This window comes from Lolium rigidum, chromosome 1 (genome assembly GCF_022539505.1).
Source record: "Lolium rigidum isolate FL_2022 chromosome 1, APGP_CSIRO_Lrig_0.1, whole genome shotgun sequence".
NCBI lineage: Eukaryota > Viridiplantae > Streptophyta > Magnoliopsida > Poales > Poaceae > Lolium > Lolium rigidum.
The window spans coordinates 161,079,865-161,102,207 of NC_061508.1; the positions used below are offsets into that span (position 1 = coordinate 161,079,865).

The 22,343-nt window shown below is 43.5% G+C and overlaps 2 protein-coding genes across 2 annotated transcripts; one reads left to right on the top strand and one right to left on the bottom strand.

The window, feature by feature from the left end:
- The first annotated feature begins 3,623 nt into the window (after positions 1 to 3,623).
- LOC124683780 (DNA repair protein RadA-like) lies at positions 3,624 to 13,122 on the top strand. The gene is made up of 15 exons (XM_047218234.1): positions 3,624 to 4,282; positions 4,499 to 4,554; positions 5,789 to 5,847; positions 6,057 to 6,128; positions 6,316 to 6,399; positions 7,054 to 7,161; positions 7,495 to 7,557; positions 7,646 to 7,726; positions 8,565 to 8,630; positions 9,385 to 9,540; positions 10,082 to 10,159; positions 10,418 to 10,456; positions 11,211 to 11,293; positions 11,579 to 11,651; positions 12,815 to 13,122. The coding sequence occupies exons 1-15, from the start codon at positions 3,627 to 3,629 to the stop codon at positions 12,983 to 12,985; spliced, it is 1,845 nt and encodes a 614-aa protein (XP_047074190.1). The 5' UTR covers positions 3,624 to 3,626; the 3' UTR covers positions 12,986 to 13,122.
- Positions 13,123 to 15,688: 2,566 nt separating this feature from the next.
- On the bottom strand, positions 15,689 to 21,813 carry LOC124683792 (stearoyl-[acyl-carrier-protein] 9-desaturase 5, chloroplastic-like). The gene is made up of 3 exons (XM_047218243.1): positions 17,835 to 21,813; positions 16,725 to 17,235; positions 15,689 to 16,382 (listed from the first exon to the last, which is right to left on the bottom strand). The coding sequence occupies exons 1-3, from the start codon at positions 17,945 to 17,947 to the stop codon at positions 15,822 to 15,824; spliced, it is 1,185 nt and encodes a 394-aa protein (XP_047074199.1). The 5' UTR covers positions 17,948 to 21,813; the 3' UTR covers positions 15,689 to 15,821.
- Positions 21,814 to 22,343: the final 530 nt, after the last annotated feature.

The following is a 22,343-nucleotide window of genomic DNA, read 5'->3' on the forward strand; positions in this document are numbered from 1 at the left end:
GCCGGCCACTTCCGAGCATGCCCTCGCCGCCCCTGGTGGTTGGTGGAAACGCGGTGGGGAATGGGGAATTGAGTGGGAGAGGGAGAGACTGGGAGTGGGAGAGAGTGGTTTTTTTTTAGCCAACAGTCGAAAAAATTAGACCACCGAGATTGTTTCGCTCCGTTCACCACTTTGGTGCGAATTTACAAAGCATTTCCTATTATATTATACCCCTACACTACCGTGATTCCCTTTACTTATTCGGAACGCGAACTACTTTTTTCTTTTAGATGAACGTGAACTACTTCTCGCATGAGAAAACAAAAACATGTACTGTACCTGCAAAAACAAATCAAAATGAAGACTGAAATTAGTCCTTTACTCCCCTAAACTTTAATGTATTTACACAGGATTTACATGCGATTTACGAAAAAACTGATGTATTTATAGTGGTATTTTACAAAAAAAAAACTCATAATCTATAGTGGATTTACTGAGATTTACGGAAAAAATCATGTATTTACAGTGTATTTAAGGGAAAAATCATGTATTTACAGCGGTTTTATAGTGCTATATACAGTGGTATTTATGAAAAAACTTATGTGTTTTCATTTATACTTACAGTAGAACTTCCAATGGTATTTTAGGGGAAACTCATGTTGATTAACATGAGATCTATGTATTTTTTATTTGTATATATATACAATTTTTTTTGAGCATAGGTCAGGAGTGGAAGAGACTGGGACGATGTAAGTTTGGTATATGGGTTCGTGGGCGGAAGGTGCCGAGCTGGGTTGGCTTTCGGCCTGGCTCGGTTCGTTTCTTTTTTTTCCAGAAGATTACTTTCCTTCCCCTAAAAAAAGATTACTTTCATATCTTCTAAGTTATACTACTGAACATTCCGCGTGACCGCGCCTCCGTCTCTCCCTCTCCCTCTCTCCACCGCTCTGCCTCCCACGCTGACGCTCTGCCTCCGACTCCAGCAAGATGCCTCCGCGCCGGCGCTCCGCCTCCGGCCACCGCGGCGTCCGCTTCGACGCGGAGATCGCTCCGGCGAGGAGCATATCCGCCTCGGAACGTTCGACACCGCGCACGAGCCGGCGCGGGCCTACGACGCCGTCGCCTGGCGCCTCGGCCACCCGCGCCGGCAAATGAACTTCAACGACGTTTGTACGCGCGAGCAGGCGGAGATGCTCGCGCCGCCATCGCCGGCCGTCACGACCGAGCAGCGGCGGCGCCTCCGCCTCGAGTGGGCGCGCGCGTTCCCGGAGGACGTCGCCGCCATGGAAGCTTTCTATGCTCAGAAGAAAGAGGAGAAGGCGAAAGCGGCGGCGAAGAAGAAGGCCGACCGCGAGAAGCGCCACGCTGAGTCGGCGGCGAGGAAGGCCGAGAGGGCGGAGAAGGCGGCGCGGAGGGCGAGGAGGGCGGAGGAGAAGAAGAGAGGCGTCGGACCGTCCACGAACATGCCCACCTCCTCCTCCTTCGAGTGGACGACCACTCCGGTCTCCGACACGACTCCAGCTAGCGGATCGTCGGACTACGACTGGGAGGACTCGGAGTAGATTAGTTTAGTTTAATTTAAATAAAATGTGGGTGTTTGTCGAACTTCTAATATATTTCGTAAGTTTTAGTTAAATTTTCGTAATTTATTTGATTCGTTTTGAACGATATACAATCAAACTAGCCGTTCGCGTGGCCGCGCGCTGTGTATTTTGCCGCATCCGCAGGAGGGCCAATTTTACCGCCCGCGCACGCGCTACATTTTGGTGCGTCCGGCGGGGCAAAGTTCGGCCAAACGGCGCGCCAACCGTTTACAGCGCGGCGGAAGAGAGGTTTAGCGCGCCGAATTTTTGAGCATCTGTTGGAGATGCTCTTATCCCATGCAGAAATTTCAAACCCACTTCAACAGTAAAACAAAATGTCAAATGGTTATCCCTGCATAGGAAAACCAAACCTCCATAGCAAATGAGGTATTTTACGTATGCCAAATCAAAAAACCCTCAATGCTTCACCATGCTCATCCTTAGAGAAAAACAACATATTTTTCTGAAGCTCAAACTGCATTAAACTGAGACTAACACATTGAATAAATTTGTAAGTGACTAAATTTAGTTTTCAGATAACAATATGTTTACACAAAATATCAAATGAACAACAGGGCAACAGGCAACACAGTGCCTCCCTTATTTATGAAGCTTGCAACAATGCGCAATATATCCCCTTCGTTGTACTCTGACAGTGATATTCTGCAATACAAAAAAATAATTAAATAAACTCAACACCAAAAACCTGAAAATTGTAAGTACGGGCATTGTTGTGGGCATTGTTGTGACTATGTATTAAGTTCTTCTATGATACAGTTCAACCAACATTCGGTCCTCTTTTTTATTGTCTATACTTTGCTACTCTATGTACCCACCTAGAAATCTATTTTCAAATTTTCATATATGATATTTGAATTATATATGTGTATTGAGAAATATAATTTGAGGACCCGTAGCAACGCACGGGCATTTGTACTAGTAATGTATACAGATCGTGAAGGCGGTCTCTCCTCGGCCAGACGAAGCTCATCGGTCCAGACTCCAGAGTCGTCACCTCGAGCGAATCACCGCCCCGCCCTCGAGTTCAGTATGGGTAACGACGTCGCAACTACTCGTGGTGTCGGAGAAGAAACGATCCGAATCACCGTCATGACAATAACCGGCAAGGTGCTCGCCCTCGACGTCCGAAGCACGGACACCATGGGCCACGTCAAAACGATGATCGGCGGGAAGCTTCGCGTGCCCCCGCCCCGGCAGCGCCTCGTCTTCGACGGGAAGGTGCTGGGAGACGACGGGCGCTCCCTCGCGGACTGCGGCGTCGGGAAGGAGGCCTTCCTCCACCTCGCCATCCGCCGTGGCCGTCCCGTATGGGTGGAGGTCTTCGTCAAGGTGCGCACACAACGTCTGAAACTCACTACAGCATCTATTCTTTGCTCGTTCTGTCGTTTCTTGTTTTTAGCTTTCCAGCATTTTTTTTCGTCTTTCCGGCAGTCTTGCACGATTTCCTGGTGACAAGTTTATCTCCTGACCAAACAGCTGCTGTCATGGCCCTGCAACTGCAATGGAGGCAAATGGGATTAGGGATGGTGTGGAAATGGCTTGGGAGATGAGACAAATCTGTAGACCATTGAAACTGACTCTAAGACGCTCTCGGCTCTTCACGACGTGGAACGAGGACGATTTTGCTCGTTCGGAGGTGGCTTCTGTCCTGAGCCTTGACGGGGACTAGGGAACTCAGCAAAACTGCTAATGTGTCAATCTCTGTTTTACTGCAAAACGGAAACTACCACGTACGATCGAGACGAATAAAATCAACCAAGACGATGTGATCAGGTTTAACGTGGACGGACCAACAATTACGGTGGTATTCAGATGTATTTTGCGATTTGGTGGGAGGATAAATTGGTTCAAAAAAGTGTTGTACCGCAAGAAACCCCGTGCCCGTCTCGGACCTACACGCCTCCACTCCAGTCCGGCGCGGCGACCCGAGCCCTTTCCCGCGCCGTCGCGCCGCATTTCCGCCCCCAAAACCCCACAAAACCCTCGAAAATAACCTCGCCGTCGCCGTTCCCCTCCCCTTCCATGCTCCACACCGCCGCCGCGATGCTCCCATCCGCCTCCTCCCTCCTCCGCCTCTCCCGCCGCATCCCTCTCCACCACCTCCGCCCACTCCCTACCCCCCCGCTCCTACCCCACCTCCGCCTCCTCTCCTCCTCCTCGCCCCAGCCCACCGCCGATGGACGGGCCACCTACAACCCCCTGCTCCCACCGGACGCCGTCTCTTCCGCCTCCGCCGCCGCCGCCTCCGACTCCGAGACCTCCACCGATTCCGAGGCCTCCTGGGGCGTATTCGACCCCATCGCCGGCCGCATCCTCACGCAACCCCTGGCGCCCCCTCCCCCGCCCACCCCCGAAGCGGCGGCGGCGGAGGGGAAACCGAGTGGCGGGAAGGGCGAGAGCCGGTGGGCGGACGTGGCCACCGCGCGGCGGGCCGGGGGCAAGGCCAGGAAGGCGGCGGCGAGGGCCACCTACGTCTGCGGCAACTGCGGGGACGGCTTCTCGCAGTGGTGGGGCACCTGCCGCAGCTGCCAGGCCGTGGGGGCCCTCACCAAGTACGTCGCGGGGGCCGACCCCGCCGACGCCGACGGGGCGCACCACGCCGCCCGCTCCTGGATCCAGCAGAAGAGCAAGGAGATGGTGCCCAAGAGCCTCTCCGAGGTCACCAAGGGCTTCGACCAGACGGGATGGCGCATACCGCTGTAACATTTCTAACAACTCTCGGCCCTAATCTGGAGAAATGCTGGCCCCATTGGTTTTTATTTCTCTACTATATGAACTACTGTGTTGATAAATGATGTTGAGATGTTCAGTTTGTTGGTTGTTCTGCACAAATATGGCAAAATCGGCTTTACGATAGCTCACTGAATATTTTCCCCGCTACTAGCTGATGATGTGTATGGTTTTCTTACTTGCAGGCCTGGCACCTTCGGAAGTGAGATTGCTCGGGTGCTTGGAGGTGGCGTTGTTCCTGGTAAAACTTCACTCTCAACTCCTTTGGTAGCACTAGTTCAAAGGAATTTTGGTGTAGGATCAGTCAGGGATCACATATGTATAATGTCAGAGCCATGATACCCATCTTGCAGTTCCACCAAACCTTTTAAATTGTTTAGGACAACCTTGTCTCATCAAATATGATGTCAGTCAGATGACACTTTTTAAAATATAGTTATGTGTTATTCTGCCTTTCGAAATTGGCCTCAGAGCGAGGCATCTGCTCCACATACTAGACATAGCTACAGAGCACAACCATGTGCTCATAAGCTCTCTAGTTTAGTTTCTTTGCCACTTCCAGACGTTTTTTCCCCTTGCAGAACTAGCATCTTCTGCTTGTATGTTGCGCTCGTTCTAAATCCTTGTTGTTCCTTTCTTCTTTACCAGTTCGTAACTTCGTATGCCAAAATAAGTTTTAAGGTACCATTTTGGCCGTTTCTTGTTCTTAAGATACTCCAGGCATCTCTCCCCAAAAGCATATCAACCATTGATGCATAATTAGTCCTAAATTATTGCCCCCCCTCCTTGGTCCAAGCCAGCCACAGCCTCCCCTTCCCTTCCTCCACCACTCTCTGTACAATTCAGCCACTGCACCTCAACTGAATCCCCTCCACATCTTTTTGATCCCAGAATCAGGTACCTGTACTCCTGCGTATTTGTACTCATACGAGAGTTCAAATTAATGGTTCCTGTGTGTTTGCGAATGACGTCCACCACTACAATTATATGAAAATCTTGGGGATAATAATGTAAATTTAGGTTTCAAATCAGTTTGTAGCCAATGCCTATCTAATATTTTTCCATGTATCAGATACGGGATTTAGTTGTTTCAACTTGCAGTTTTTGCCATGGTTCAAATTAAATATAAGCACCAGGGGTTGGCAATTTACTGGAAGGGTGTTGTACCTTCTCCTCTTAACTACCTTACAACAGGTACATCTGATTGCAGATTGCCAGATTGCAACTAAAGAATGATTATTGTGAAACCTGAACAAATTAAAACTCCCATACCATGTCTGTGCAACCCTGGGTATGCCAAGTTCTTTCCTCATGATCTCATCTCGTGCCATTCCATTTATGTGTTACATTGGGTTGTTGAAGCATGTTTGAGAAAAATTGCATCTGATGTGTTGCGTGAAGCTTTTTTATACTTCGCAGCATCAATGTATTACCTACTGTTTTTCATTGATTGCCATCACACATGTATTTTACAGGCTCCTTGGTTTTAGTTGGTGGGGATCCAGGTGTTGGGAAAAGTTCATTGATGTTACAGGTAAATGTGCAATCTGGCTGTCCGTTGTCAATTTTGTATGCCTTTTCTTGCATTTTCAACCCATTAGTATCACTGCATTCAGTTTTCTACTTATACTTTTGGAATGTTAAAATTTACCTACTTAGTTACTTGCATTTTGTGTATTGGAGTTTCGAAATTTCTGCACATATTTTCTTAACTTTGGAATCTGAAAGCATTCTTCTATGTAGCTTGCTTCTATTGTATCCGACGGTTCCGAGGACCATGAGTCATCTCCTGTTGTATATGTGTCTGGTGAGGAGGTTGGTTGTAACCATGTCCAATCTTTATCATTGCAATTTCTTAACTGGTCTATGTTCTTGTTGACAAAATCTCCACGGACTGATATATCCATATGACACTCTTAGGAGACTTTTATGTTTGATATTTTAAATTTATTATTATTTTTCTGAGCACTGTTTAATAAAAAAATGTTAACTTTGTGTGCAGAGCATTGAGCAAATTGCAAATAGGGCTGACCGGATGGGTATCAGGTCTAGAGATTTGTACCTATACTCTAGTACAGATATTGAGGTAACATCATTTGGCTGGTATCATTTATATATCCATTTTCTTAGGTTCACCGACCTTTGTTTTGAGATTACAAAAATGTGCTTATACTACATCAGCTTTACTGTTGGAGTTCGGGGAACTGATAATCTGTAGTTTTCTTAACTAAGCTAAGTATGACTAACTGAGTATATTCTTGAGTGCTAAAGAGTGGTGGACCCTTCCTGTTATTGTCACGTATATGAGAGCTTGTTTCATACCATCTAATAAGGCTACCAAGTACTGATAGTGTAGGTTTACGCCATACAAAGTTATTCATAGATCTGAAACTTTTCATTATACGGTTCTATGACCAAATGGTACGCGCGCTGCGCTGTACAAATTTTCACTAGGGAACCAAAATAAACTTAAGAACGATATACTTAAATAGAGTCTGCCAATGTCTACTTTCTTGTAAAGCTGTGCCGGTAATCTCAAACTATGCTTTCTTGGATCACTAATTACCTAAAAGCACAATAGAAGCAACATGACTAGTTGGACATGAAATATTTCATATTTGTGTTTTGAGATTTTTACCAGTTAACCAAACCAAAGAATTTTTATCTGGGCCTCTTGAGAGAATCTAGCAGATAGATCATAACTGATAAACTATTGATATTTCTCTCATTTGTTCCACAGGATATCTTGGACAAAATCCAGCCATTATCTCCAAGGGCTCTTATTGTTGATTCAATCCAGACAGTTTATCTAAAAGCGTTTGCTGGAAGTGCTGGGAATCAAGTACAGGTATTTCAGAAAATACTTTCCAGTTTATGTCGAGGCATGCTTTGCATGGTATTAAATCATATAAAGAATGGGTTCATGCTTGGTGTTCCTATTATGTTGACTCTACAAATGCCCAACTGAACTAAATTAGCTTCATGAATACATAATATGATAGTTGATCCTGGAGGAGAACTTGACTACTTCTCTTAATTTTAGTATTGGATCTGGTAACAATTTAATATTATGACTGCATGCCAAATACCTTTTTAGCATAAGTTCTGATAATGAACATAATACTCATCTTCGTATTTTCGCTTGCTTAAAAGATATGTCCTATTTATTTGTGAAGCATAGGTCAAGGAATGCACATCTGCCCTGTTAAGTTTCGCAAAATTGACAAATATCCCTGTTTTCTTGGTAAGTTACACACTGCGAGAAGTTTATCCTATGTCATGCATAAATGGGTGATTATGTTTCCCTGATTATTTACTCTCTATTTCTCTAGATTGGACACGTCACAAAAGCTGGCGATATTGCTGGCCCTCGTATTCTAGAGCACATAGTGGATGTTGTTTTATATATGGAGGTTGGTAAATACTGCTTTGTAACACATGTTTTGCTTATAAAGTGTGGTAATATTGTACTACAATATTAAGATTTTAGCAGAACTTATAGATTATATATATATGTGTGCTGCCTCCTTTTCTTGCGATGTATGCCTAGGAATGTCTTAATTATAATTTTTTTTGTAAAGGATCTTCAAGTTAGCAATTCCTGTTATGAAGTTACGAAACATGGTATAAGGTCTGTAACAGTTTACCAGAAACTGTCTTTGTCCACAATACTAACACACGAGTAAGAATTGAATACTTCTTGGAAAGAAGTCAAACAATCATGAATTGAGTGAAAGAAATTAACCCTGCAGCAACAAGTATTTTCCTCACTTTTTTTTTTGAGTTTATGTATGATGACAAATCACGGAATCCAACTTTTTTGTCCCATATACATGAAGTTTGCACTAGTTATGCATACGCGTTATGCTGCTACATGAAGTTTCTTTTTTGTCCCATATACATTTGCCCACTCTAAACCATGGGATATGAACAAGTAGACAAGATGGAGGGTCCTTATAGGAACATCCCTACTAGTACTTTTAATCTCCTCATGTACTGTTTTTCCCCTTCGCGCGTTCATTTTTGTCCCTGTAACTGCAAAGGGTTTTCCACATCAAAACAGTGTATCCTATTCTTAAGACCCTCTTTTGTTTACTACGTGGTTCACTAGTAAAAAGCATCAAAATTCTTCATCTTTTGACATTGCCTTCATAGAATGTTCCAGGTCATATAGCCTTTTTCAAATAAGCAATACTATTGTTGTCACTAAGATAATGTTGTAACGCTAAAAGTTCCGTGCTCTTCTTTCAGGGAGAGAGATGCTTATCTCATCGACTGTTACGGTCAGTGAAGAATCGTTTCGGTTCAACAGATGAGGTATATACAGTATACCCCTATGTTCCTGTCAAATGTAATGCATATTTTTTTATTTAAAAAGCTTCAGTGTCCGATTTGCATGTTTAGTTACCCTTTTAATGAAATTAACTGCCATTAGTTTACACAATATGGAAGGTTGCTAGGCCCCACCCCACCTCAAATCTTGTCATGGTCCTTTCTCGGCCTCCTCAGTTCTCTTCTTGTGTTGCCGTTGCTCCTCTATCTCCTTTCCACTAGGTGGCGTTGGTCTCTATCTCCCTTCTACTTCTCTGCTCGTATTGTGTGCTGTTCCAGAGTAGAGTGTTGTGGCTTTCCAGCTATTTGAATTATCCGATTGTAATCCCAATGCATGAGATTAGTTGCTGAACCGGCAAGGATCCTACGGTGATTTGCTATACTTATTTTCTTTATGGAAACCACCTGTGCTATAAAATATTTCATTCGAAATACCGAACTTGTTTGTCTAAAAGAAGTTGCCTACACGTTTTCCTCTACATGTTATGTTCAGTTTTGTCCATAAGATATTTAAATGTTGCTTTAAAGCAATTAAGGCTCTTCAGGAAATTGTTGTGGCTTTGGAGTGCACTTATATTTTTTACTTTTGGATGTACACTTAGTTAAAGGCAGCGTTCGAGTCATAGCAGCATCTTACTGGAATTAGTAAAGTTTTATGCAACTAACTAGATTCCAATCATAGCACATCAGCCGCAAACAGTCCCTAAAGCAAATGTATGCCACTTATGTTTTTTGTCAGCTTGGTGTATTTGAAATGTCAGAGTCTGGTCTGCAAGCTGTTCTGAATCCTAGTGAGATGTTCTTGACTGAGCATGCCTCTGATTCTGAAATACTGGCTGGGCTTGCTGTAGCTGTTGTTTTGGATGGATCCAGGACCTTTGCTGTTGAAGTTCAGGTACTACATATCGCCATTGTTCTTGAGCCTGTGATTTATTTGCCTTTCAACACTTTGCATTCTTTCTTTTGTTCTTTTAGTGTAGTATTATGGTGAGCTTACTTTTTTCAAAACGAAACTTATCATTTACCAATAAAATTCATCTTTCATTGCAGTGAAGGTTTTTGGTATAGAATGTAATTCCGGTAAAAAGCTTGACAAATTACTGTGTTATCAAACTACTCTCTCACTGTTTTGATAAAGCTTGTATCAATCTGGTAAACAGGGCACATGGTACTGCCCTTTGTTCATAACCCTTTTTGTCACTTCACTGTATTTTCGGTCAAAACAAACTTCACTTTATGTTTGGATGGACGACCACTCTTCTTCTTCAGCACTCTGGATATTGCATCCGAGTTGCAACCATGGAATGTAAAAATATTTTCCTCGTGGAGCTTTCTTGACACTGTTCTGAATATACTTTCACTTTTTTTGAACATGTTAGACCACTGTTGAACAATTATGAGTTTTGTCTGTGAGATGCAATTTATGTCGATTTCAGGCACTGTGTGTTCCTGGCTGTCGTACTCGAGGACAAGTTGTTGGCATACCGATAAGCAGGGCTGATGTGATAACATCGGTAAGTATTGCATCGTTTCCATGACACCTAAAAAAATAAAGCATTATGCCCCACATAAGCATTGCATATGGTGTATATATCTTAAGTAAATCTGTGGGTATAAGATCCAGTCCGATGGCAGTATTGCCACTCCAGACTAGATAAGGTAGCATGCAGAGCGCTGCAAGTTTATTCTAGCACTCTACCCCGTTATTTTTGGTGTTAACGCTGCACAAAAATGCATGTATTGCCAATTAATATATTTTCTTAACCCTACAGGTTCTTATGAAGCAAGCAGGTCTAAAACTTCAGGATAGCGTAAGCTCCAGAAGCTTCGATTAGCCTATATTTTTGTAATTACATACATGCGGTTTTAGTGTTAATTCACAGATAGTCTTTCTTGTAAGCTAGCTCCAGAAGCTTCGATTAGCCTATATCTTTATAATTACATACATGCAAAGGTTTTAGTGTTAATTCACAGACAGTCTTTCTAGTAAGCTGGTGTGCTATGCACGGAAAACATGGCCCTGCCATGTCATCTTCTAGTTATGGGATAATATCTCCAACCTTTTCTTTAGGTAGTCTATCCCCTTAAATTGGGAAGATAACTGTTAGCTTGGGAGTTAATTAAGAGATAAGATCTACCATTTGTTACTTTGATTGGATTGTTAGTTCTCTATATAAAGAGGACCCCTTATTAGGAATAAAGGAAGCAAGAATTAGAAGAACACTTCTTCTATCTTGGCCCCATGGGCGAGAGTCTCTCCAAAACCTAGTACAAATTAAATATGGCTATTTTCTCGGATTGCCTTTCAAGAGACCCGATTAATTAATTTGCACCAACAATCCACCAAGTCACGGATGTGTCCTGGTATGTAGGGGCATGGACACAAAAGCTGACATGCTCTAACTATAGGGGACTATTTTAACATTTATGACAGTGGCCTAACCATGTCAACTTTTACTGTGTGCCATGGTTTTGGTCAATTTGACTATAGATCAATCATTTAGATATTTTGTTATCTTCGCCCCCACATTCTGTTTCTGGTACTATTGTCTGCTTGCATTGCAGGTTATTTTTCTGAATGTCGTTAGTGGCTTCGAGTTGACAGAGACCGCAGGAGATCTGGCCATAGCAGCTTCAATTTGCAGCAGGTAATTCCTTTTGCAGTTTATGTTTGGAAGGTCATAACTACTCTGTACTTGATTTTTTTTTTTTGGAACAAGAATAACTACTTGATACAATTTCAGTAAGTATGAGTACTACACCTCCCTCCTTCAGTAAGCACAAGTACTAGACCTCCTTCCTTATATACATAGGCTAATTAAGATTTCCTGAACGAACTTTGGATAAGTATAACAAATTGAACAAAGCTGGGGAGGTTTTTTCTTCATTCCCCTATCTGTTTGTTAAATTAACCTTTTTCTCCTTGTTTTCAGTTTCTTAGAATTTGCTATCCCAAATGATATTGCATTTATTGGAGAGATCGGCCTCGGTGGTGAACTTAGAACTGTAAGTTTGTGTTTTTCTTGCTTTGTGCTACCACTTTTGGCTCTCAATATTCTTTATTAGTACTTGTGGGCTGTGGCTTAAAGGAAAGGGCCTGTGCATTCAGAAGAAAAGAAAGTTGTGAATCGAGACTGCCCAAAACCTATTGAGAACTATGATATCATACACTCCTAGATACGATATGAAAACGCATGTCATGATGTATCTAATGACATTTATTTGACATGGTAGACGTTGATAGTTTTTTCTAATTATGTAAAGGCGTGTTAGATTATGAAACACGAAGCTGCTGGGTAGCCATTTATTGCCATATAGGCTTTTCCTGATTATGTAAAGGCGTGTTAGATTGCTAACCTTTTGCCATCCATGATTTGTACTTTTAACATATGGGTTTCATACATGGCATAAGTGCAGCTCACGTCCATATAAATCAATAAATCTCTGAGGGCGACAATTTATACCATGAGTTCATTAAAATGAATGTTGGTTTGCAAAATGTAAATGCACAATAAAACAGTATGCCTGTCATCATTTTAGAATTTTGGTACTTACTCCGGTTCAAAATAATTGCCCAAAAGTGGATGTATCTAGACATGTTTTAGTGTGTAGGTACATCCATTCTTGGGCAATTATTTTGAACCAGAAGGAGTATATACTTTCAAATATCATTTGTTAAGTACTACCTCTGTCCTTATTTAATTGACGCAAAATTGAGGCTGGCTTAGTAGAGCATGCATGCATTCCCGCGTCGATTAAACACGGACGGAGGGAGTAAATGCTAATCGACTTCTGACCACCCAGCTTATACTAGTGTCACTAGGATTGTCCAGTGGTCATGCACAAATGAGGAAACTCGGACTTTCAAAAGAATAATGTGCAATGTGTGTGGAACTGTAGTTGGCATGCATTACTATTGGAAGTACCAGTGGTCATGCACAAATCAGTTTTTTCCTCTTTCCTCGGACTATACACAACATGGTCCAGTTTTTAAAGAGAAATACACATTTCTCTTCTATCCAATTTATTTTGTCAGGATTTCTTGATTATTTTTTGTCTGATGTTTTGAAGGTAAGGGCTTTTTAACCTATTCTAACTTCAATGTGTTAATCTAAAAAAAGAAAAACTTCAATGTGTTGCACTAATGTTTCTTTTATTCTGCTCTTAAGGTGCCAAGAATGGACAAGCGGGTAATGGCTATCGCGAAGTTGGGATACAGGAAATGTGTCGTTCCTAAGTCTTCAGAGAAGCTGCTCAAACCGCTTGAGCTCGGCATCGAGATCTTGCCCTGCAGAAACCTGAAGGAGTTCATAAACACCGTGTTCAGGCCAGAAGTATGACGTTACATCCTGGCAGGGTGCGCTACTTACAATTAGCTGGCTGACTGTAGGTGTTTAATGGGTGTACGTCTGTTTGTAAGTATGACTCGTATACTAGTTCTGTTGATGTGCCAATTTAATTTACCACAACGTTGCAAGATCCTGGTCATTTTGCGCTGGTCCAATTTAATTTACCACAACGTTGCAAGATCCTGGTCATTTTGCGCTGGTCCATTTTGCTAGAGACTATGGTTGGGTACGCATATTTGCTAGTCATCATTAGATCACACATTGTTGGATTGCATTACTTGCATTGCACGGTGAGCACAAGATGCATGATCTTCCTGGGAAACAGTATTGGGTTACTTTGATCAGGATTGTTTTTCCAATCAGATGGTCAAACTATCTTCTGAACATGCAATTCACTGGCCCCTCCGACCGTACTCTCGTGACTAAAGGAGCATTTACCAAGATGGTACCTGTGGAATCTCCATGCTATTTTGGGTGGATTGATGGGAAGTCAAATCTCTGCAGTTTTGGGAGGATATAATGGATGATGGGAAGTCCATTTCTGAGACTGTGGGTGAGTTCTCTAAGTTGGTCTCGAGGCGTTGTTGAGGCACGCTTTGGGTGAGTTCTCTAAGTTGGTCTCGAGGCGCACTCAAAAGCGGTGGGATCGTACATGAAGCTTGCACCGACATGCACTGGATCTCCTACATCCGTGGGGTTCTTAGCAACATTTGCATTATGCCAGTACATCCAAGTCTCCAGGGTTGTCCGTGTAGTCAATATCTGTACTGCTTCAGACTTGATGCTTGGCGGTGCATGGTGAACGACATCTACTTGTCTGCATCCTGCTATAAAGCCATGATCCCTGGGTCGGTGATGTACTGATGTTGGCCCCTCAGAAGCTCATAGCCTTGTCCCCATGGCCACCCTCCCATGCACATCGGATAGACTATAGCGCGATGAGGATTTCAACATCCACCCAGGCCTCTCCCTCAGAGTTGTGTCCCATGTGACTAGACCATGTAGACGATGGACCGAATCCTTACGACATGACACCAGTGTTCTCCTAGATCTACTTGACCTCGAGGATACCTACCACCGTGGAAATGTGTCGGTTTTCGTCCGTACGGGTCGAGCCGCGGACATAAAACCGGTTGTCTCTCTTATTCGCTTGGGTCGGCCCAGCTGCCCGACGCAAATCCCTTTTTTCCGTAAATTTCATTGATAAAAACTTAATTTACATACTCAATTTAGCAAGGGCTGTCTGTTGAGCCGGTGTAAACCTGCACACTGGTTCAGTTGCAGTCACACGACAAGTATGACCAATGGGGATGGCGTGCAGTATCACATGAGCTAGGCCAGCTCACCAGCAAACTTTCAATCTATACTACTCCAGCTGATGGCACTATGTAGTAGTACTAAATAATTCATCATACGATGGCACCAAGGTGCGTACGTCTAGTTCACGCCCTGTCACGACTAAATTTTGGTGAAGGATTCCTCTCCACCCATATTTCTTTTCTAGACAGAAGATTCGAAATAAGCCTGATTTTATTAACGAAGCCATCAACCCGCCAGAAGTTACAACTTACACACACTTGAAACACAATACAGGCTTTACATAGCAAGAGCAGAACAACATGAAACTACAAAGGGTAAGGAAAACAAGCAAAAACTAAATGACACACTACACAGACGGAGAATGCTTGATTGAGCCGAAGGAATGTTATCTTTTTTGCACGGAAGCATCGTCGCAACTGTCCTCACCAACAAACTTTCACCACGCCCACACCACCACCCACGAGGGGACAATATCAGGGATGCAACCTAGCAGGACTCGAGAAACCAAAGGAAGGAGATTCCAACTACGCCTCCAAGAAGGAAAACGGTACCCTCGCCGGTAGAGTCCAAAGACCTACAAAGATTTCGCCACTCCCAACCTCCAACCAAAGAACTCGACCTAGTTATCGGCCAAACAACCCATGCCAACTAACAGCAATAGGAAGAAATCACCGGAGTCTCCCAAGACCTAACGTCACCTGTAAAAATCCCCCCAAGGCTACGGGATGCACGCCAGAACCAGACAAAACACCGTGCGTAAGCAACCACGTTGACATTGCTAGAGGATCATGACGGCAGAGAGCTCTCGGGGATTCAAGAGACACATCCTATGTCAGAACCACGAAGAGGCAGGTTGGGGCGGAGTGGTGGAATCCCGCAAACAAGTTAGATTGCACCCGCAGGTGTCATCTCGTCATCGGCAATGGCTACAGCCACACAGAGTTTTCACCGAAGACCCGATAAACCAGAACACAAGACGCCACCATGAGGACGTAGGGAAGACGAAGCTCCACCCACTGCTGCAAGTCTCTCACCTCGAGAAACTTGGTGCTCCAGCCCCCGCTAGCAACACACACGCCAGAAGGCCCATCACTCCGCCCACGTTTTGCTCACGGTTGGCAAAATAAAGTTGAACTATATAGCGCATGAGCTAGGCCGGGGCTAGCCAATTATTTGGGATGTAACCAAACAGCAACCAGATATTCGGTAAGGCAATCAACGGTTGAGAACCAAACGTACCCTCAGTTTCCTGCTTCCGGTCTGGCTACCGGTGCCTGTTACTGGCGAGAGCCTACAGATTTCAATTTTCAGTATTCAAAATGACTAACAACTGAAACAACACAATACATGCCCGGCTGTCAGGCTGTGTTCATAGAAGTGTGTTACTGTAAGCTTCGTTGGCATATGCAATGTAGACGTGTTCATGTAACAAAAGAAAAAAGATACTAGAGCTTAGAAAAAGGAAAATAAGAAAGGATCGTCGTATTCTTATTCTGTAACATCTTAATCAAAGCTGCACTTGTCGGCCATAGATCCAGCTGAATGGAACAATCGGTAACTGCTTTGCCCTCCCCTGTGTTCGCTCCTCTAGCTTCCTGAACCTTGGTCCCAGTGAGCAGAGAAAATCCTGAGCGCGCCTCCCTTCCCCGGACAGGCCGGTAAGATCGGCGACGTTCCACCTCTCGACCAAGAACTCAAGGATGTCGGCGTAGTCCATGGCGGTGTAGACGCCCAGCCGCTGCGCCACCGCGCTGAAGTGCGCAAACAGGTTGTCCTCCTGCCCGTCGTACATAAGGTGGGCAGGCATTGTGACCTTCTTCCTCATCATGGTGGCGAAGGCCAGCACCGTGTAGTCTGGGTCGACCTCGAAGAGCTTCTCCACAATCTTGGTGTACGCCGTCTCATGGCGCTTCTCGTCAGCTGCAATGGTACCACATATCTGGGCCAGCTTCACATCCCCGTACTTTTTGGCGTGTCTCGCGGTGTTGCCGTGAGATATGAAGGTCGCCCGCTCTTGGAAAGATGTGTAAATGAAACCCTGATAGGGGTTGCCCTCGGTTTTTGGATCCTACACAAAGTAAGAACAACACAAAGGTAGGCTTACCACAAAATTGTATCTTTTTGCGGGAACAGAATTTATATCTTCAACTAGCGAGCAAATGTTTATGTTGCAGAAGGTTGCAAACTGGGATAACTAGGCCTTTACCCTTGTTCGAGACTTGTAAATATTTGTCAGAGTAAATATCAAATAAAACTGGGAAGAATGGGTGAACAAACTATCATTTGACTCTAATAAGTTTCTGCTCCCTGCCTGCTTTGTCAGCAAATACAACAAAGCAGCAAGAAAAATGGAAATTCGAATAAAAAGGATGGCATCCTCCATGAAGAAATAAGACACTAAAGTGCTTACCATTCCAGCACCAATCAGATACTGTATGGTCTTCTCAATCTGCCTCATATCAACCCTCCCAGTGAGGTACATATACTTGTTCATGAGATCACCATGCCTGTTCTCCTCGGCTGTCCATGCTCTCGACCAGACAGCCCAGCTGGTTGGGCTGGTGCCGGTCTCGTCACGAACACCGCCATCGAGGCTATTGAGCATTGTTTGGTAAGTAGGGAGTGCTTCCTCGGTGACCATGTCTCCAACCAGACAGACTAAGTAGTCGTCCGGGATCTCCTCGGCTCGCTCCTTCAACTCCTTGATTTCATCATAGAATCCATCTGAGGAAGGATCTGGCAGGTAGTCCTGCGGCTGCCAGGATTTCTCAACCGGCTTCAGGAGGACCAGGATGTTGTCTTTTGCCCAGTGGTCCAACGAATCGAAAATTTCCTTCTTTTGAGGTGGCAATGAGTGGGTGACTCGGACTCGGAAAGGCGCCTCGCGAGGAGTGAAGGCAGTCTTTTCGGGAATTCCAACCCTTCGTAAGCAAGATAAAGTACCATAAAGATAGGAAGAGTAGTAGCTCGCTGAACTGACAGCATCGAAAAGGGAATACACAAAAACGGCATGGTATGCAACTGAACTGTAGGTTTAACACATGAATATGCTCAAAGACAAGAAGGTGAAAAAACTATCCATACAAGAAATAGTAGCTCGCTGTATAAATAAAAAAATGAAAGAGAATAGATTTTTGGTCAATAACCAAATCAGTTTGTAATAAGACGCAGAATAAAAATTTGCAAGAACTTGACTTTTAACCTCAGCAGTACAGCAAGATTATGATGACAAAGCATGAACAAACAAATAAATGACATAGCATAAATGAGCAATTTATTTTATGACAATATTCAGTTCAATCTAGGGGACCTACAGCCTACAGGACAACAGTTTAAAAAATTAAAGATTCACACATCCCCAAGACAAAAGAACCACTCGCCATCTCCCGTGTCCAGACACGAAGTATCTACCCAACCGAGATCACAGAGCCGAAGCAAGCACTCCGAGATTGATTCAAGAACAGGAAAAAAATCAATAGGAAAGGTTCTTGGTATGATAAAGAGGAAGAACAGAACTCACTTGGCCTTGGAAGCCACGGCCACTACCGTGGTTTTTCTCCTCGGGAAAGAAGACAATAGAGGTGCACGGAAGGCACCGCAGGAAGGCAGGGATGCCATTAGATACATGATCATTTATCAGTCCACCGCCACCCCTTTCAGCGCTTAGTTTGGAGTTTTGCGGCGCTTCGAATCTGCTCCTTGAAAAATATACACTTCTGTAGGAGCTGAGGTGGGCAGTGGAGCGAGCTGCTGAAGTGGTGTACTAGTAGTGAGCCTAGTACTAGTATTATAGGTTCCCGCAAGACAAAAGTACTAGCACTAAAGGAGGAGAGGAAACCGATTTCATTTTCCTTAATGTACTTTATCTTGCTTATGAAGGGTTGGACCAATAGGGGTGGCGTACAATATCACATGAGCTGGGCAAGTAACGCATGAGCTGGGCAAGGAACGCATGAGCTGAATTCAAGCGAGGGAGGCCAAACATTTTAGAGACAATTCTACACAGTGGCACAGACCAGCTCGTCAGCTAACTTTCAATCTATACTAGACAAACATGCGCGCCTACATACCATTTTGGTTTGCTTTAGTTTTCCAGTGATGCTCATAGACTAAAAGTGCTATCTGTTGTAATATATGGAGAGAAGGGGTCTCTGGAACGGTGGGTGCTGGGTGATGACGCACTGCACCATTGAGATTGGCGCTTAATGTCTCCTAAAAATGGCATTGATTGGTTGGTGGCAAGTTCCATCATCCACAACGTTACTATAATGCAATCCAAAAAATGAGGAAATAATACTATGCTAAAAAAAAGTGAACAATATTACATGGCATGGGGCAAATGAACTATGTATCATCTCAAAAAAAAATCATGTTAGTGGTTTCAGATACTTTAAATGTTCAGAATCCAACTTAAATTCAGGTATTATTGATTCAAATAGTAAACGAATAAGGCAGGTCATACATATGAAAGAGGATTGTAGTGAAGGATATCAGTGGTGTACAAATTTGCATCGGAGATGGCCTAGGGGTGACAAATATTGTACTACTTGAGATTGTCGCTTAACTGCCTGCATCTTTTTCCTTATTACTGAAGGCAGTACAGACTCAGCATTATAGTAGCAGATTTCAAAGGGAAATAATCATAAAATGCTCTCCTGGCTTAAGAACGTGCAAAAGCTCCTTTCACTTTCCCACTCAATCTTTCCGTAGTGAAACTCTGCAACAAAATTCATGAGACTCAAGAGCCTAACAATCCAAGCAAGTGAAAAAAATATGATGCACTACTGAACATGAATCACGGTAGCAAGGTTGAACGTCCCCTGCTCCAATTCAAAAGTCCTGCCCAGATACCATGAGAGCTAAGGTCATCTATTGTTTTTCATTTTTTGGGGGGAGTGAACCAGAATAGCTTCACAACATTGCGAGCCAGTCTAACCTTCATCTGAACTGAAATTCAAATACCCAGCGAACCTTCAACACTTGTACGGTTCTCAATCCCTATTTACCTTTGGAAAAGTCATTATTAGAACTAAAGGTTGAAGAAACAAAAAAGGTTGCGATTTCTAGAGCAGATTGGTCTAATAATGCATACTATTGGATAAAAGACTTTTCTTGCAACCATGGAAGCAAACTTAAATTATGCATTCATAAAAAATCTTACACCTTATCCTTCCTCTGCAAGAACAGGGTAGAGCCATAGAGGATATATAGGCTTCTAACAGGCTTCTAACATGAAAAGGTTAGCTGCATGCAATGTTATAAGTAATTACTCCAACATCTCAGTTTAGATATAAAATTATTCCAGAAAAAGAAAATATTACTTATAAGCTGAAGAGGTTAGGCTAAACAAAAATATTGCACATGGTGTCCTTTAGGTAAGCCTGAGAATAGTTATGTAGATTATATCCAACCCAGACCGTACATGTATATGTCTACTAACAAAACCAGACCAATCCAAAAATTAATTGCTAGAAACCAAACCAAACTGTTCGTATTTTCTATTCAAACCCATCCAATCCATTCCATGTTTCCAGTCTGAACCCATGGTGTCAAACCAAACCAAGCCAGTTAGGGGCGAGAGTGAGGTCGGGTCTCTGTTATTTTTTGGGGGTATCCAGACTTCCAGAGATCACTCGGTCGCTGCATGGTGGGCCAGAACCGGGCGTGGGGCCTATTCTTGTTACAGGGAGGTGCCGCTCGCCGTAAGGAAACTTCCCTTTCATCAGACGATGGCTCCTATCTCGGATCAAATGGCTCTAAACACTCATCGTTGGAAATAGCCTCTGGAGGCGGGTAACCAATCCGAATTACAGCCTAGAGGTAATGATGAAAAGTTTGATTTGTCGATAGGGGGATGGATTTGTGAAACATTAACACCAAAACAGGAAGCTACTACTATATTAAAACTACAGTGCTGTAATTCAGTGTGAGCTCTTCAAACAGTAGCTGAAAAGAATTTGCTAGTTTCGAATTACAAAGCGGCAGCGTAAAACAATATAATAGTATTAAGAGGATTTTCCTAACTCAAATACCCATATTTTTTAGAAAAGAACCTCACTGATCTTATTACATTTAAGCTAGAAAGAGAATGAAGGATGTGAACTCTAGTCAGTTTCCATAAGAATGTACAGGAGTAGTAAAACTATAGGTTAAACAACTGAATGAATCATTCTCTTCAACTGAATCTGAAATCTGTTGCACTAACAAAACTGAAGGAATACATTAGCCTTTTTAGCAACTGAAATAAAATAGATTTCTTCAAAATACACATACCTTAAGACTAATTATTGTGGAATAAATAGCTACATATGCAATTACATTCAGAAGAACTTGGCTTACTGTTTACTGATTGGCATGTTTTCGCGACAATATGTTGATCTAAACCAAGCCTACCTACAACTTTAGCAAATAATTTGTTGGAGATATAGCAAATATAAAATAAGAAATAAATCAGAAAATTGCTTTGTTTGGGAAGAAAAGCAGATTTCCACTGAAAATGACCGCCACTACCATAAAATGAATCTTGATGTGCTCTCAAAATGAGCAGATTCTTAGCTATGTAAAGCCGGAAGATAAATTGCACACCAAGTTCGTTCAAAAAGAAAATGTACACGAAGCGAAGAGATATCATAGATTCACATGGACATGAAACAAAATAAAATCCGACTGAATCTAATTTTTATGTTTTCTCTATACCAATGTTTGACTGGGTGTATGGTCCTAGTTCTTGTTGCAACGGAATAAAGATTGCACAACTCTTATTTGTAGTGCAGGTTTCCAGAAAATGACTAGAAGCGACATCCTTTAACAGCAATTACAGAATCATGCAAATTCTTTTAGCTATACAGAATCATGTAACTGAAAGACAGTACTACAATGTCATGTCTCCTATAGTCTCGTACAAACATACGATTAAACTATACCAACGCGTTGTAGCCTTCAGGTTCATATTGCAAAGTTTTAGTATACCAAAGTAGATCATGCGGAGCGGCACTTTATTGCAGCACATTCAGTGAATTGCTACATCAGCGCATTACAAATCAAAACAAATACATGAGTCAGAATGGGTGTGGCGCTTGACTGGCTGAATGCCCCCAGGTTGTCGCGCAAGAAAGGGGTGTGGGGCTCCATGGCTCCATGTGGGCGCCACATCCGGCGCGACGGTGAATCAGCAGCGGTGAGCAGAAGAAGAGCACAAACACCAAAGCGCAGAATAAAAACCAATTGCTGGATTCAGCACCTAGAATCTAGCAGTGACTCCAAGCGGCAACGATGCCAGCTGACAGGACCGGCTGACCCACCCACCACATCCGGGAGCTACACCGGCCGACTCCAAACAAATTAACTGCATTGCTATGCTACAATGTTATTAACACAAGACAGGAGCACATGCATTTTCCATGTAAATTTTTTTCTAGGCATAATTGCTACTTCTGATTTTCATCGAATCCTAGAGGCCAGGCATCATAGAAGTACTCTACAACAGTTCTAATCAACGTGATGGAGTTACCTCTTGCTACGGCCACGCCTACGATGGCGTTTCTTGTACTCCGAACTCCTATCTTGCGCCCCTGGATCTCTGATTATGGCGAGTGTGCGGCGAACCCTTGGTGATAAGGTGGCATATCCTCCGCCTATCTCCCGCTACTGTTCTAGCAGTAGCCTACTATCCAGCGGCGCACGGGACCAAGGAACACGAAAAAACGGTCGAACAACGGAGCAACGGTTTCCGCCGTCGCAAATGTTTCCTCCCTGCGCTCAGCCGGAGCGCCGCCGTCGGTCGCCAAGAAGAACCTAGGGTTCCGGCAAGGAAGCTCGAATCCTAGAGGTAGTTTCGCAGTGGACAGCAGATGGAGGAAGATTGAAATTCCGGAGATGCAAGCGGCGAAGGGACATGACCTGGGTCCTGGGGGGATTCTGTTTTCCTTCCCCAACACTGACTCACTGAGATGCAGGCCAGTGCACCCCGGACCCCGGTGGACCGGACCGGTTTTTTACTATTCATTTTAACCTGGGGCGGTGCTCACCA

Bases quoted from the DNA above. Each gene is read 5' to 3' on its own strand.
- LOC124683792 (XM_047218243.1), bottom strand. From the start codon at position 17,947: ATGATCATGTATCTAATGGCATCCCTGCCTTCCTGCGGTGCCTTCCGT. The intron at 17,236-17,834 runs GTGAGTTCTGTT...TTGCTTACGAAG, and splicing joins GCCGTGGCTTCCAAGGCCAA to GGTTGGAATTCCCGAAAAGA. The intron at 16,383-16,724 runs GTAAGCACTTTA...TACTTTGTGTAG, and splicing joins ATCTGATTGGTGCTGGAATG to GATCCAAAAACCGAGGGCAA.
- LOC124683780 (XM_047218234.1), top strand. From the start codon at position 3,627: ATGCTCCCATCCGCCTCCTCCCTCCTCCGCCTCTCCCGCCGCATCCCT. The intron at 4,283-4,498 runs GTAACATTTCTA...TCTTACTTGCAG, and splicing joins ACGGGATGGCGCATACCGCT to GCCTGGCACCTTCGGAAGTG. The intron at 6,400-7,053 runs GTAACATCATTT...TTTGTTCCACAG, and splicing joins ACTCTAGTACAGATATTGAG to GATATCTTGGACAAAATCCA.